Source organism: Mauremys reevesii, linkage group 5, assembly GCF_016161935.1.
Source record: "Mauremys reevesii isolate NIE-2019 linkage group 5, ASM1616193v1, whole genome shotgun sequence".
Taxonomy (NCBI): domain Eukaryota; kingdom Metazoa; phylum Chordata; order Testudines; family Geoemydidae; genus Mauremys; species Mauremys reevesii.
Genome location: NC_052627.1, coordinates 112,206,895 through 112,224,019, shown reverse-complemented (window position 1 = coordinate 112,224,019; position 17,125 = coordinate 112,206,895). Strand labels below are relative to the sequence as shown.

General features: G+C 43.4%; 1 protein-coding gene across 1 annotated transcript in view; it reads right to left on the bottom strand.

Moving 5' to 3' along the window:
* CLNK (cytokine dependent hematopoietic cell linker) overlaps positions 1-17,125 on the bottom strand; it is a 124,142-nt gene that overhangs the window by 41,136 nt on the left and 65,881 nt on the right. Inside the window, exons 6-8 of the mRNA XM_039542050.1 lie at positions 9,392-9,495; positions 8,865-8,910; positions 6,970-7,023 (exon numbers count right to left, since the gene is read on the bottom strand). Coding sequence (XP_039397984.1) covers positions 6,970-7,023; positions 8,865-8,910; positions 9,392-9,495 — 204 coding nt within the window. The remainder of the gene's footprint in view (positions 1-6,969; positions 7,024-8,864; positions 8,911-9,391; positions 9,496-17,125) is intronic.

The window sequence follows — 17,125 nt, the reverse complement described above, 5'->3', positions numbered from 1 at the left end:
GAGTCTGATATAGGCGCCCTAAGTTTAGAAAGCGCTTTACAAATATGTTTTAAGACACCTGCTCTAACCCCAATCAGTCCACCCTAGCCTTAGCAAATCTGGGTTAAAATTTTCAAAGTGCTTAAGAGACTTAGGACCCTAAAATAATGGAATTTAGGCTAAGGGATATATTTTTAACAGTAAGTTCCTAAAGATGCAGATAGGAACCTGGGGGATTTTCAAAAATGCCTGCACCCACAAAGCCTGGGCTAGGTTCCTAGGCTCCCTATACAATGAATAGAGAGAAGTAGGTGCCTTAGAATTCACAAAAGCCATCATGCTAGGTGGGGAGCTGCCTAAAGTAGCCAATGGAGATGATGCTGATAAGAGGGGTATATGCTAAGCCCTGCCCTACTTTCAGAGATATGCCAAGTCCAGATTGCAGGAAGGTGCCTATCTATGCTAGAGATCCACTACTGGGAACCCCCATCTCAGAGTCAGGTGGCTTAGGTGCTTATCTCCACACAAAATGGCCAGAGGAGGAGTCCATCTTATATCTTTTAGCTCAGTCCTACCTCCCAGGAGTGTGCGCTAACCATTGAAATGTAGGCTAATCTGATGTGGGTTACCCTCAGTCTCTCCTGGTGAAGCTGTTCCACTTTGGATAAATACTTAGAGTCATTCAAGCAGGGGGACTGGATCATGGGTCATCTGTGTCCCATGTGGGTTCCTTATCCACCAGGCTACAGAGTCAGTCTTGCTTGCTTGCTCTTTAGCTGCCCCCTCCCCCCAGGACTCTTTCATAGTTCACTCCACAGTGGACCAACTTCAGCATGAGAGTTTGCAGGTGATCCACATCAGACTGTCCAGAATGTTCCACAGCTCAGTGGTTAGAACACTCTGTTAAGAGATGGGAGGCCCCATTCAAGTTCCTTCTACTCATCAGACAAAGGAGGGAAATGAAATCTGTCTCCCCCACATCCAAGGGGAGAGTGCACTAACCACCAGGGAAAAGTTATAAGGTGGGCACCATCAATTCCTCCTCCAGCCAGACCGTGGCTACAGAGTGGCTCTGCAGACCCTCTACTGTCAGTTGGAGAGAGGATTCCTTTTAGTCACCAGCCTTTGGAGAACTCTCCCGATGCTTGGCGTCTTTAAGGAAACTGGTGGGACCGAATGCACCCCTGTACTCACACCCTACATGCTACTGCAATAATCTTGGTACAAAATACATCTTGTGAGGTGTCATCTGAAAACTAATATCTCACTGGTCAATAATATCCTGGTAAAATGTGCATAACATTATATGTGGAGTTATGAAGATAAGCTGAAATCATCACTGAAGTGTTTACCAGACAGGTCTGGGGAGTAGGTAAACCTGTTTCTCAAAAATGAAGGACAAGTTGATGCCCAGCGAGGTGTCATCAAAGCCTATGGACCATCACCCATCAAGTTGCTATCTTTGGTAAGGAAAGGGGACAAGGACAAACAGACCGGCATCTTAGCAAACAACTTATATAATCATTGAATCTTTGGACTGGAAGGGACCTTGAGAGGTCATCTAGTCCAGTCCCCTGCACTCTGGCAGGACTCAGTATTATCTAGAGCATCCCTGATAGGTGTTTGTCTAATCTACTCTTAAAAATCTCAGTGAAGGAGTTTCCACAACCTCCCTAGGCAATTTATTCCAGTGCTTAACTACCCTGACAGTTAAGACATTTTTCTGAATGGCCAACCTAAACTGCCCTTGCTGCAATTTAAGCTCATTGCTTCTTGTCCTATCCTCAGAGGTTAAGGAGAACATTTTTTCTCCCTTCTCCTTGTAACAACCTTTGATGTATTTGAAAACTGTTATCATGTCCCCTCTCAGACTTCTCTTCTCCAGATTAAACAAGCCCAATTTTTTCAATCTTCCCTCATAGGTCATGTTTTCTAGACCTTTAATCATTTTTGTTGCTCTTCTCTGGTCTTTCTCCAGTTTGCTCACATCTTTCCTGAAATGTGGTGCCCAGAACTGGACACAATACTTCAGTTGAGGCCTAATCAGCGTGGAGTAGAGCGGAAGAATTACTTCTTGTGTCTTGCTTACAACACTCCTGCTAATACATCCCAGACTGATGTTTGCTTTTTTTGCAAGTGTTATACTGTTGATTCATATTTATATCGTGATCCACTATGACCAACAGATTCCTTTCTGCAGTACTCCTTCCTAGGCAGTCATTTCCCATTTTGTATGTGTGCAACTGATTGTTCCTTCCTAAGTGGATCACTTTGTATTTGTCCTTATTGAATTTCATCCTATTTACTTCAGACCATTTCTCCAGTTCGTCCAGATCATTTTGAATTTTAATTGTATCATCCAAAGCACTTGTAACCCCTCCCATCTTGGTATCATCTGCAAACTTTATAAGTGTATTCTCTATGCCATTATCCAAATCAGAGGTTCTCAACCTTTTTCTTTTTTGAGGTCCCCTCAATATGCTATAAAAACTCCATAGCCTACCTGTTCCACAACAACTATTTTTCTGCATATAAAAGCCAGGGCCAGTGTTAGGGGGGAGAAAACAGGGCCGATGCCTGGGGCCTCATGCCACGGTGGGCCCCCATGAAGCTACGTTGCTCAGGCTTCGGATTCAATCCTGAGTGATGAAGTTCAGGGCCCTGGGCTTCGGCTTTCTGCCCTGGGCCCCAGTGAGTCTAATGCTGGCCCTATTTGGCGGACCCCCTGAAGCCTGCATGTGGCCTCCCAGGGGGCACAGGACCCTTGGTTGAGAACCACTGATCTAAATCATCAATGAAGAATATTGAACAGAACCGGACCCAGAACTGATCCCTGTGGGACCCCACTTGATATGCCCTTCCAGCTTGACTATGAACCACTGATAACTACCCTCTGGGAATGGCTTTCCAACCAGTTATGTACCCACCATAGGGTAGCTCCATCTAGGTTGTATTTTCCTACTTTGTTTATGACAGGGTCATGCAAGACAGTATCAAAAGTCTTACTAAAGTCAAGATAATAAGAAGAAATAAGAACATAAGAAAGGCCGTACCGGGTCAGACCAAAGGTCCATCTAGCCCAGTATCTGTCTACCGACAGTGGCCAATGCCAGGTGCCCCTGAGGGAGTGAACCTAACAGGCAATGATCAAGTGATCTCTCTCCTGCCATCCATCTCCATCCTCTGACGAACAGAGGCTAGGGACACCATTCTTACCCATCCTGGCTAATAGCCATTTATGGACTTAGCCACCATGAATTTGATATACCACATCAACTGCTTCCCCCTATCCACAAGGCTTGTTATCCTGTCAAAGAAATCTATTAGGTTGGTTTTACATGATTTGTTCTTGACAAATCCATGCTGACTGTTACTTATCACCTTATTATCTTCTAGCTGTTTGCAAATTGTTTGCTTAATTATTTGCTCCATTATCTTTCTGGGTACTGAAGTTCAGCTGACTGGTCTGTAATTCCCTGGGTTGTTTTCTTTTCCCTTTTTATAGATTGGCACTACATTTGTCCTTTTTCAGTCTTCTAGAATCTCTCCTGTCTTCCAAGACTTTTAGAAGATAATTGCTAGTGGCTCAGATATCTCATCAGTCAGGTCTTTGAGTATTCTAGAATGTATTTCATCAGGCCCTGCTGACTTGAAGATATCTATGTTGTCTATGTATTTTTTAACTTGTTCTTTCCCTATTTTAGTCTCTGATCCTACCTTTTTTTCACTGGCATTCACTATGTTAGATATCCAATCCCTACTAACCTTTTTGATGAAAACTGAAACAAAGTCATTTACCACTTCTGCCTTTTCCACATTTTCTGTTATTGTTTTTGCCCTCTCATTTATTAATGGGCCTACCTTGTCTTTGATCTTCCTCTTGCTTCTAATACATTTGTAGAATGTTTTCTTGTTATTCTTTGTCTCTAGTTAGTTTAATCTCATTTTGTGAATTGGCCTTTCTAATTTTGTCCCTTCATACTTGTATGATTTGTTTATATTTTTCCTTTGTAATTTGGCCTACTTTCCACTTTTGTAGAATTCTTTTTTTGAGTTTCAGATCATTGAAGATCTCCTGGTTAAGCCAGATGGTCTCTTGCCAGACTTTGTATCTTTCTTATACAGTGGGGTAGTTTGCTTTTGTGACCTTAATAATGTCTGTTTGAAAAACTGCAAACTCTCTTGAATTGTTTTTCCCCTGAGGCTTGCTTCCAAAGGGATCTTACCTACTAACTCCCTTAGTTTGCTAAAGTCTGCCTTCTTGAAATCCATTATCTTTATTATGCTGTTTCCCCTCCTACCATTCCTCAGAATCATGACCTCTACCATTTCATGATCACTTTCAGCGAAGAGGCCTTCCACTTTCAGATTCTCAACCAGTTCCTCACTATTTGTCAAAATCAAATTTAGAACAGGCACTCCCCTAGTAGCTTTCTCCACTTTCTGAAATAAAAAATTGTCTCCAATACATTCCAAGAACTTGTTGGATAATTTATGCCCTGCTGTGTTGTTTTCCCAATGGATGTCTTGGTAGTTGAAGTCCCCCATCATCATCAAGACCTGTGCTTTTGATTATTTTGTTAGTTGTTTAAAAAAAAAGCTTCATCCACCTCTTCTTCCTGGTTAGGTGGTCTATAGTAGACCCCTACCATGACATCACCCTTGTTTTTTACCTCTTTTATCCTTACCTAGAGATTTTCAGCAAGTCTTTCTCCTATTTCCAACTTAGCAAACTTCTCCCTGACCAGACTCCATGTCGTCTTGCTCTCAGCTTGCTGTTTTCTTCCATGCTGTGCAAGTTTGTTCAGTAGCAATAGGGTTTTGGTAGGCTTTGTATAATCAACTGAATGTTATTTATAATTCAATAATATTTCTTCATTCAGGGCTCAGTTTAGCATAGCACTTCCATATGTACTTAATGTTAAGCATATGCTTAAGTGTTTTTGCTGAATCAGGTCTATAGGTACAAGATAACATGTTTGCCCACCTGATCCAAAGTCCATTGACTACAGTTTTGAGAGGGTCAGGTACCTACACAGCAGTGGAAACTGGAGGAAATAGTGGACCATCCTCTGGTTGGGCATTTTTCCTCACCGTTCTAAGAGAAAAGTTTCTTTCACTTCCTAGAGACCAATCCAAGTGCATTGCTCCCCCAGCTAGAAAGGGCTATTTGTAGTTTAAAAGCTTCTAGTATACTTTTGGTTTTCAGTCATGGGGTGACTTGGCCTTTAAGGGAGTGGGGCTGGTCCACACTCTAGACAATTGGCTGGGGCTGATCTGGGAAGTTTGTCTGAAAGGGTTTTTTTTAATGAACAGCTGGTACACTTGGAGAAGGCAGAGTCAGATGAGGAGGAGAGGAACTTAAAAGAGAGAAGACAGGAGAGTTAGAAAGGAGGCTGCAGAGAAAAGTGGTTTGGTGTTTCTTCTTGCTGGGAAAAGAACCACAGAGGAGCTGCAGATGGTATCTTACCACCTGGGACTGGCCTGGCCTGGAAGTGAGAGGGCAGCAGAGGTAAGGGAGACTCCTGAAGTAGGCCTGGGAGAAAGACAATCTCCTCCAGACAGATGGCCTAGGGTAGACCAGGGAAAGAACCCAGCCTGGAGAGAACCAGACAAGGGAAAGACCCCTGGGTCCTAGCAGTTCCTGTCTGCTCTTCATCCCAATCCTGGGCGTCCCTGTGGTCACACCTCCATTATTCCCACACATGCATTAGTTTACATGGGACCTGCACCCCCACAATATTTCCACTGTGGAGGCACTAGCCCCTTCTGCCTCCCACAGCTCCCACTTTTGCTGCCCCTGGAGAAAGGGTGGAGAGTCTGCTGCCGACTGAGCCCAAGCAGGTGGAAGGGTTTGCTCCTTTGAATTTGGTTTGGACTCTGCATACTCCAGAAGGGGTGGGACTTCAGTGTGACCTGGCTGGAGGGCCAAGTCACCACACCAGACCACAGAAACTCCAAGGATGTGAGAGAGGCAGAGTGGCTGCAACTTCCGGTCTCACCAGAAGGGGAGCTCCAAGAAGGTGAGCTTATCCCAAAGGGTGGAGAACGCAGGAATCTTGACTGACCCTTAAAGTAAGGGAAGAATGTGAATTTGGGGAATCAGAGGTAGAGCCTCAGCTGCACTGCACTACACAGGGCCACAAGAGGGTACGGTGAAGATCATGCTGCCACAGTTCTGCAGTAATAATAAATGAGAAGAGGAGGAAATTTTTGGCTACAAAATAAGGAAGTTTCACACCAGTACAAAACTTGCAAATATATAAACCAATAAATCAAAACTCACCTATTTCAGTTTGCTTTCAACATTTCCTGTAGAGTGTATAGATTTCCTTTGATACCCAAGTCAGAGATGAAGGATGAAGGCACTTTAATGTATGAAATCACTCTATGGTATTGCCATTGCATGTTTGTCATTAGATTGCATGGCCCAAGGTACAACCAAAATCTTGCCATAGAGCTATCAAGCATGCCCTCCCTAGGGCAAAATATGTCTAATTAAGCCAGAGAATTTTTAAATCTTCCTTTGATCCCCAAATCAGGGTTGAAAGATGAGGGCTCTTTAAAGTCTGAAATCAGTCTGTGACAGTCCCACTGCACGTTTCTCATTTGACTGCCTGGCATGGCTTAAAAGTTTGTACCTTTCACCAACAGAAGTAGGTCCAATAAAATATACTACTTCATCTACTTTGTTTCTCATATCCTAGGACCAACACAGCTACAACAACATGCACACACTTAAAGGTAGACATGTATTTACGTACTTTGAGGAAGTGGGACCTAAATCATTGTGACAATGGGAGGAAAGGGGGGGCTGTTCCAAAACTGACTTCAATCAACTTCAATTAGTTTTGGATCAGGCTCACAGACAAGTTCTGTGTCACTGCATTCATTTGGTTTTTGCTTGAGCTATATCAGTGTTTGCTCTTAAAGGGTAGTTAAACCTTTTTTCTTTTCTCTTTTGCAAACTTTAGTATACTGCTGGCTTACTTGTGATTTCAGTAAAAGGTATGTTTGGCTTCATGCTTCGTTTTACAGCAGGACCTAAAAGGGGGAAAAATACATTTTGTTTCAGCATTGGTGAATTCTTTGCATTGTGTCTCCACAGCCACTCATGCATACTACAATCTAAAACTCGGCCTTTGCACTAAATATAGAAAATGATCAAGCTAGACTTTATTTTTATTTGTGGAATGGCAAATTGTAGATAATCTCTGTGTAATTATCAGCACTAACACTGTTAATAGATTTGTACTTTTTAAAGAAATAAAAAAATATTTAGCTTGAAAAAGATTATTTAATCCTTCAAGAGCTGACTTAGTCTCAATAAAGTCACAATAAATTTATTTGGAAATATTTTTTTATTTTAAACAAATTAAATATAACTTTAATATAGTAATGGAGTAGAACTGTAAATTAAAGGATTAAAAGCTGTCCATTTCCTTAAATTTATGCAAAATGACACAAGTGTCTCATCCTAATTAAGGCTTCGTGTCTGTCACGGAGGTCACAGAAGTCTGGGATTCCGTGACTTTCCGTGACCTCCGTGACTTTTGCAGCAGCCGGTGCAGCTGGCTTAGGGACTGCCCACTTGGGCAGCCCTTGGGCCAGCAGCAGCAGCAGTTTGGGTGTGGGAGGGGGTCAAGGCTTGGACAGGGGGTTGGGGTGCTGGGCAGTTCTTACCTTGGAGCGGGGGCTCCCTGGTAGCAGCCAGCATGTCCCTGCACCTCCTAGGTGGAGGGGCCAACGGGCTCTGCATGCTGCCCCCCTGCTTGCAGGAACCATCGCCGCAGCTCATGGCCAGGGCAGTGCGCGGAGCCCCCCAGCCTTCCCTCCTGCCAGAAGCTACAGGGATATGCTGGCCACTTCTGAGGAGCTGCACGGAGCTGGGTAGGGAGCCTGCAAGCCCCTCCACCCACCCCCTGCAGAGGCAGCTGGGGTCCTGTTTGCGAGCTGCCGCCTGCCCTTGCCCTGCCACCAGCGCCAGCAGGGATCCCAAGCCACATGCTGCCGCCTGCCCCCCAGCACCCACAGCACCCCTGGATTGCCCCCCGAGCGCCCCTGGCCCAAGTTTTAGTCAGGGATATATAGTCATGTCTGCCCATGACCTGTCCATGACTTCTACTAAAAATACCCGTGACTAAAAAGTAACCTTAATTATAATATACAACTACCCTATAGGAAATAAATCATTGGAGGATGCATTTACAAGTATCTCTAAACTAGGGGATTTTGAAATAAGATGCAGATAGAATTAGCGTTAAACTGGAAGCCAATGAAGAAATCAATATTTGCCAAGGGTTGCCACACGGTTAGTACAGCTATTACATTCTAAACTGGGGGAACACTCCAATATCCTCAGACCACCGGTGTATGGTAAATACTGAAAAAGGTTGCATTTTTAATGGCAGCCATGTAGTGGAATGGATGCAGTTGGCTAGGCAAAGAACCCAATTCTGTTTCTATTTGCTCCATCTGAAATCGGGAATGACTCCAGCGCACTCTCTAATTGCTCAAAAGCTGAATGTAGCAGACTTGCCACTTCTCTCTATATATTATATTTCCCCTTTCCTATTTCTTCTTTATAATTGGAGAGAGAGAGAGCAAGAGAGAAAAATCTGATTTTTCACAGGGGTGGTCTGTCCCTGACGAATGGAGAGCTAAATGCCACAATATGTCCTCTTGAAAGTGATTACTTCAGTGTTGTTACTGAGTTGAAACTGGATTCTCAATTGTAATGTGATTAATTTTAAAGTGACTGATATTTTGAGACATATAGGCATTTTATTCTTTCTTCTCTGACTTAAATGGTTCTTCCCCATATATACAGCAAATAAGAAAATGGCATTTCATAATTTAATTGCAAAACAAGTTTTTTATTGTACCTTTAACATTTGGGACTCTGCTCTCCTCTGAAACATATCTGCATTGCTGTAAATAATATAAAATGTTTAGCTGTGATATTGGTCAGTAATAGAGGAAATATAGCTGATAAAATTCTGCTGTTCCTGACACAGCAAGATGATTTACCAGTTAGTGGATTTCTCCATATATATTTCCTCCACCATTACACACACTTGGCATCTTCATACCATAAAATAGTTAACAATTAAAAGCCACTAATCTAGGCTTTAATCTATTCCATAATTGTTATCTCCTAGAAATCTCTTCTTGACATAACATTAATATAGCTGACACATCTCCATTCAGCACAAGTTACAGAAACAATGAGAGCAATATTACATGTGGCAAAGTGAATGAAAAAGCCCAGACTAAAATATGGGTCTTAACACTGAATCATACTGATTCAAAAAGATGTCCAAGGATTTAGCCATGCAACTCCCATGGCTTTGCATAGCATTAAGTGATTCAGAAAAAGAAGGAATTCTATTTGTGTATGATATTTACTTACACCTAAGTCTCGAGGGGAGTCAGAGGACTTTGGCTGGCTGATGACAGAGTATTTAGTGTTTCTAGAAATGTGAGTAGTAGCTGAATCTCCTAAATACCGTTGATCTATGATAAAGGAAAAAAATAGAGTATATAAGAGCTGCCATCCTGGAACAAACCATGGTCCATCTTGTCCAGCATCCTGTGTCTGACAGGGGCCCATACCAGAGCTTCAGCGAGAGTGTACAAAACAGGACATTTATAGAGTAATCCACTTGTCTTCCACTCCTGGCTTCTGGTAGTCAGACGTTTAGGGTTGCCCTGAGGTTGGAGCCCTGACCACCTTGTCTAATAGCCATTGCTAGATCTATTCTCCATGAATTTATCAAGTTCCTTTATGAACTTTTGGCCATCACAACATCCCACGGCAACGAGTTCCATATGTTAGTTGTGCATTGTGTGAAAAATACTTTCTCGTTTCTATTAAATCAACTGCCTATTAATTACATCAGGTGACCCCTGGTTTTTGTACTGTGTGAAAGGGTAATAACATTTCTCTATTCATCTTTTCCACACTATTCATGATTTTGCAGACCTCTATCATATCCCCTCTGAGGCATCTATTTTCTGAGTTGAAAAGTCCTAACCTTTTTAGTCTTTCCTTGCATGGAACCCATTCCATATCCTTGATCATCTTTGTTGCCCTTCTCTGAACATTTTCCAGTACTACTATATACTTTTTGAGATGGGGTTACCAGAAATGGACATAGTGTTCAAGATGTGGCATTATGACATTGTATTATTTTTTTAATCCCTTTTCCATAGCACAGACAGCTGCAGCGGCACAGGGGCCAGCAAACAGAGCTGTAAACAGGGGAGTTTGAGTGGGAGTTCTGTTGGAGGAGAAGGCATTTGTAGAGGCTGGTAGGAGCAGTGTGCTGGGAGAGAAGCTGAGCCTTGATTAGGGGGCGGGGCTTCTCTGATTAGGGGTCAGCAAACAGAGCTGTAAACAGGGGAGTTTAAGTGGGAGAAGCAGCAAAGAATCCTGTGGCACCTTATAGACTAACAGATGTTTTGCAGCATGAGCTTTCGTGGGTGAATACCCACTTCTTCGGATGCAAGCAGTGGAAATTTCCAGGGGCAGGTATATATATAAGCAAGCAAGAAGCAGGCTAGAGATAACGAGGTTAGATCAATCAGGGAGGATGGGGCCCTGTTCCAGCAGCTGAGGTGTGAAAACCAAGGGAGGAGAAACTGGTTCTGTAATTGGCAAGCCATTCACAGTCTTTGTTTAGTCCTAAACTGATGGTGTTAAATTTGCAAATGAATTGGAGCTCAGCAGTTTCTCTCTGGAGTCTGGTTCTAAAGTTTTTTTGCTGGAGGATGGCCACCTTAAAATCTGCTATTGTGTGGCCAGGGAGGTTGAAGTGTTCTCCTACAGGTTTTTGTATATTGCCATTCCTAATGTCTGATTTGTGTCCATTTATCCTTTTCCTTAGAGACTGTCCAGTTTGGCCGATGTACATAGCAGAGGGGCATTGCTGGCATATGATGGCATATATTACATTGGTGGACGTGCAGGTGAATGAACCGGTGATGGTGTGGCTGATCTGGTTAGGTCCTGTGATGGTGTTGCTGGTGTAGATATGTGGGCAGAGTTGGCATCGAGGTTTGTTGCATGGGTTGGTTCCTGAGCTAGAGTTACTATGGTGCGTGTGCAGTTGCTGGTGAGAATATGCTTCAGGTTGGCAGGTTGTCTGTGGGCGAGGACTGGCCTGCCACCCAAGGCCTGTGAAAGTGTGGGATCATTGTCCAGGATGGGTTGTAGATCCCTGATGATGCGGTGGAGGGGTTTGAGCTGGGGACTGTATGTGATGGCCAGTGGAGTCCTGTTGGTTTCTTTCTTGGGCTTGTCTTGCAGTAGGAGGCTTCTGGGTACACATCTGGCTCTGTTGATCTGTTTCCTTATTTCCTCATGTGGGTACTGTAGTCTTGAGAATGCTTGGTGGAGATTTTCTAAGTGTTGGTCTCTGTCTGCGGGGTTAGAGCAGATACGGTTGTACCTCAGTGCTTGGCTGTAGACAATGGATCTTGTGGTGTGCCCGGGATGGAAGCTGGAGGCATGAAGGTAGGCATAGCGGTCTGTAGGTTTTCGGTATAGGGTGGTGTTAATGTGACCACCACTTATTTGCACCGTGGTGTCTAGGAAGTGGACCTCCCGTGTAGATAGGTCCAGGCTGAGGTTGATGGAGGGGTGGAAGCTATTGAAATCATGGTGGAATTTTTCTAGAGTCTCCTTCCCATGGGTCCAGATGATGAAGATGTCATCAATGTAGAGTAGGTAGAGAAGGGGTGTGAGTGGACAGGAGCTGAGGAAGCGTTGTTCCAGGTCAGCCATAAAAATATTTGCATATTGTGGGGCCATGCGGGTGCCCATAGCGGTGCCACTGATCTGGAGATATATATTGTCATTAAATTTGAAATAGTTGTGTGTGAGGATAAAGGCACAGAGCTCAGCAACCAGTTGTGCTGTGGCATCATCAGGGATACTGTTCCTGACAGCTTGTATTCCATCAGTGTGTGGGATGTTTGTGTAGAGAGCCTCTACATCCATGGTGGCTAGGATGGTGTTCTCTGGAAGGTCACCAATGCATTGTAGTTTCCTCAGGAAATCAGTGGTGTCACGGAGATAGCTGGGAGTGCTGGTAACATAGGGTCTGAGTAGGGAGTCCACATATCCAGACAGTCCTTCAGTGAGAGTTCCAATGCCAGAGATGATGGGGCGTCCAGGATTACCAGGTTTGTGGATCTTAGGTAGTAGATAGAATAACCCTGGTCGAGGTTCTAAGGGTATGTTGATTTGTTCCGGTGTTAGTGTAGGGAGTGTCCTGAGTAGATGGTGCAGTTTCTTAGTGTATTCCTCAGTGGGATCTGAGGGAAGTAGCTTGTAAAATTTGGTATTGGAGAGTTGTCTGATGGCCTCCTTTTGGTAGTCAGACCTGTTCATGATGACAACAGCACCTCCTTTATCAGCCTCTTTGATTATAATGTCAGGATGGTTTCTGAGGCTGTGGATGGCATTGCGTTCTGCACGACTTAGGTTGTGAGGCAAGCGATGTTGTTTTTCCACAATTTCTGCCTGTGCACGTCGGCGGAAGCATTCAATGTATAGGTCCAAACTGTCATTTCGACCCTCAGGAGGAGTCCATGTGGAGTTCTTCTTCTTGTGCTGTTGGTGGGAGGGTAACTGTGTATCAGTGCGCTGTTCAGTGTTGTCCTGGAAGTATTCTTTGAGTCGGAGACGGCGAAAGTAGGCTTCCAGATCGCCGCAGAACTGTATCATGTTGGTGGGGGTGGCAGGGCAGAAAGAGAGTCCCCGAGATAGGACAGACTGTTCTTCTGGGCTGAGTGTGTGGCTGGATAGATTGACGATATTGCTGGGTGGGTTAGGGGTATCACGGTTGTGGCCCCATGTGGCAGGTAGGAGTTTAGACAGCTTACAGTCCTTTTTCCTTTTTAGAGAGGTGAAGTGGGTAATGTAGATCTCCTGTCTTATTTTAGTGAAGTCCGTTTGTATGGAAGTTTGGTTATTGATGAGAGTCTCTAGGTTGGAGAGCTCTTTTTTGATGTTTTCCTGTTTGCTGTATAGTATGCTGATCAGGTGGGAGAAGACTAGGAGACCCAAGCAGAGGAACAGACAGGCTAGTGAAGGGGGTGTGTGGTGTTCTGGCAATGTTGTGGTGCTTGTTGGGGGGTTGTTTTGCTATGGGTGGTGGTGTTTTGGTTTGGTTTGTGTTTCCTGGACTAACAGGACCTAGGTGGGAAGGCTGTGACAGATACAGAGGCAGCAGTTGTAGTGACCCAAGCAGTGGAAGACACAGTGAAGATGACTGGATGTGGAAGCTGCAGCATGTACATGATCCTGGAGGGGGTACCTGAAAAGAATTTTGTCTGCATGAAGTGCCACCTGATAGAGCTGAAGGAAGAAAAGATCTGAGGATTGGAGATGCAGGTGGAAACCCTGGTTGAGTTTAGAAGGGGGTTCGAGGAGATGATGCAGCCAAGACATGAGCAGGCTGAAGGGAAAAGCTCAGACTTGCAGATGGAAGCAGGACCAAAGAACTCTGAGGGGAGACTTCACATAGCTGAAGTTGCGTAACTTAAGATCGATTCCCCCCCAGCAGTGTAGACCAAGCCTAAGAGAACCAGGCAGAGGAAAAGACTGGCTAGTGAAGGAGAAATTGAGCTCAGGAACAAGTTTTAAAAGTTGAAAAATGAAGAAGGGGCACAGCAGGTGGTCACTGAAGGTGAAAAAGCAAGAAAGAAGAGAAGAGCAGCTAGTTCTATAGGAAAAGGGGAAGAGTCAATGAAGATAACAACACCAAATATGAGCCCCAGGAAGATACAGAATGGGTTGCAGAGGACTGCAAGGGAGAATAGGAATCGAGAGGATTTGCAGCCAAAGAGAACAGGGGATAGATCAGAGAATCACACTATCACCAGGAAAAGGCAGGTTTACATGATTGAGGACTCCTTACTGAGAAAAATAGACAGGCATGTAACCAGAGCTGATCCAGAGAACAGAAGGATGTGCTGTCTGCTGGGTGCTAAGATACAGGATGTGGACCTGAGGCTGAAGAGGATCCTAACGGGAGCGGGAAAGAATCCATTGATTGTCCTTCATGTGGGAACAAATGATATGGCTAATTCTCATGGGAACATATCAAGGGAGACTATGCCAGGTTGGGGAAGACGCTTAAGGAAATTGAGGCTCAGGTGATCTTCAGTGGGATTCTGACTGTTCCTAGAGAAGGGCAACAAAGGTGTGACAAGATTATGATGATCAACAGATGGCTCAAGCAGTGGTGCTATAAGGAGGGCTTTGGGATGTATGGCCACTGGGAGGCATTCATGGCCAGAGGACTGTTCTCTCGCATTGGACTTCACCTGAATAGGGAGGGAAATAGACTTCGAGGATGGAGGCTGGCACAACTGATTAAGAGAGCTTTAAGCTAGGAATTTGGGGGAGATGGTTGGGAGATGTCCAGGTAATCTCCGTGGCAGATTTTAACACCGAGAGGGAAGAAAACAAAGTAAGAAAGGATACAGCCATGGGTAGGAGAATGGACATAAGGAGGAAGGGTAGTGTAGATACCAGTCTAATATATGATACTGGCAGAAAAATGTCAGTGCCTAATTAGGTAAAGAATGTGAGCAAAGCCAAACAGCAAAAATTAAGATGTTTGTACACCAATGCGAGGAGCGTAGGTAACAAATGGAGGAACTAGAGTTACTGGTGCAGGAAGTTTCTGTTATAGGGATAACAGAAACATGGTGGAATAGTAGTCATGATTGAAGTACAGGTATTAAAGGCTATGTGCTGTTTAGGAATGACAGAAATAAAGGCAAAGGTGGTGGAGTAGCATTGTATATCAATGATGAGGTAGACTGTAAAGAAATAAGAAGGGATTAAATGGATAATAGAGTCTGTCTGGGCAAAAATCACATTGGGAAAAAAAGCTACTAGAGCCTCCCCTGAGATAGTGCTTGGGGTGTGCTACAGACCACCGGGATCTGATTTGGATATGGATAGAGACCTCCTTAATGTTTTTAATGAAGTAAACACTAATGGGAATTGTGTGATTATGGGAGACTTCACCAAGCAGTTGCTGAACCAATAAGAGGGGATGCCATTTTAGATTTGATTTTGGTGAGTAGTGAAGACCTCATAGAAGAAATGGTTATAGGTGACAATCTTGGTTCAAGCGATCATGAGCTAGTTCAATTTAAACTAAATGGAAGGATAAACAATAATAGATCTGTGACTAGAGTTTTTTATTTGAAAAGGGCTAACTTCAAAAAATTAAGGAAATGAGTAGGGAACTGGATTGGACTGAAGAACTTGTGGATCTAAAGGTGGAGGAAGCCTGGAATTACTTCAAGACAAAGTTGCAGAAACTATCTGAAGCTTGTATCCCAAGAAAGGGGAAAAAATCATAGGCAGGAGTTGTAGATCAAGCTGGATGAGCAAGCATCCCAGAGAGGTGATTAAGAAAAAGCAGAAAGCCTACAAGGAGTGGAAGACAGGAGGGATCAGCAAGGAAAGCTATCTTACTGAGGTCAGAACATGTAGGGATAAAGTGAGAAAGGCCAAAAGCCATGTAGAGTTGGACCTTGCAAAGGGAATTAAAACCAATAGGAAAAGGTTCTATAGCCATATAAATAAGAAGAAAACAAAGAAAAAAGAAGTGGGACCACTAAACACTGAGGATGGAGTGGAGGTTAAGGATAATCTAGGCATGGCCCAATATCTAAACAAATACTTTGCCCAGTCTTTAATGAGGCTAATGAGGAGCTTAGGGATAATGGTAAGATGATAAATGAGAGTGAGGATATGGAGGTAGATATTACCACATCCAAGGTAGAAACCAAACTCGAACAACTTAATGGGACTAAATTGGGGGGCCCAGATCATCTTCATTCAAGAATATTAAAGGAACTGGCACATGAAATTGCAAGCCCATTAGCAAGAATTTTTAATGAATCTGTAAACTCAGGGGTTGTACCGTACGACTGGAGAATTGCTAACATAGTTCCTATTTTTAAGAAAGGAAAAAAAATGTAATCCAGGTAGCTGTTAGTTTGACATCTGTAGTATGCAAGGTTTTGGAAAAAAATTTGAAGGAGAAAGTAGTTAAGGACATTGAGGTCAATGGTAATTGGGACAAAATACAACATGGTTTTACAAAAGGTACGTTGTGCTAAACCAACCTGATCTACTTCTTTGAGAAGGTAACAGATTTTTTTAGACAAAGGAAACACAGTGGATCTAATTTACCTCGATTTCAGTAAGGCATATGATACGGTTCCACATGGGGAATTATTAATTAAATTGGAAAAGTTAGGGATCAATATGAAAATTGAAAGATGGATAAGGAACTGGTTAAAGGGGAGACTACAACAGGTCATACTGAAAGGTGAACTGTCAGGCTGGAGGGAGGTTACTAGTGGAGTTCCTCAGGGATCGGTTTGGGACCAATCTTATTTAATCTTTTTATTACTCACCTTGGCACAAAAAGTGGGAATGTGCTAATAAAGTTTGCAGATGACACAAAGCTGTGAGGTATTGCCAATATAGAGAAGGACCGGGATATCATACAGGAAGATCTGGATGACCTTGTAAACTGGAATAATAGTAATAGGATGAAATGTAATAGTGAAAAGTGCAAAGTCATGCATTTAGGGATTAATAACAAGATTTTTGTTATAAGCTGGGAACTCATCAGTTGGAAGTAACATAGGAGGAGAAGAAACTTGGAGTATCGGTTGATCACAGGATGACTATGAGTCGCCAATGTGATATGGCCATGAAAAAAGCTAATACGGTCTTGGGATGCATCAGATAAGGTATTTCCAATAGAGATAAGGAGGTGTTAGCACTGTTATACAAGGCACTGGTAAGACCTCATCTGGAATACTGTGTGCAGTTCTGGTCTCCCATGTTTAAGAAGGATGAATTCAAACTGGAACAGGTACAGAGAAGGGCTACCAGGATGATCCGAGGAATGGAAAACCTGTCTTATGAAAGGAGACTCAAAGAGCTTGGCTTGTTTAGCCTAACCAAAAGAAGGCTGAGGGGAGATATGATTGATTTTTATACATATATCAGAGGGATAAATATCAGGGAGGGAGAGGAATTATTTAAGCTCAGTACCAATGTGGGCACACGAACAAATGGATATAAACTGGCCATAAG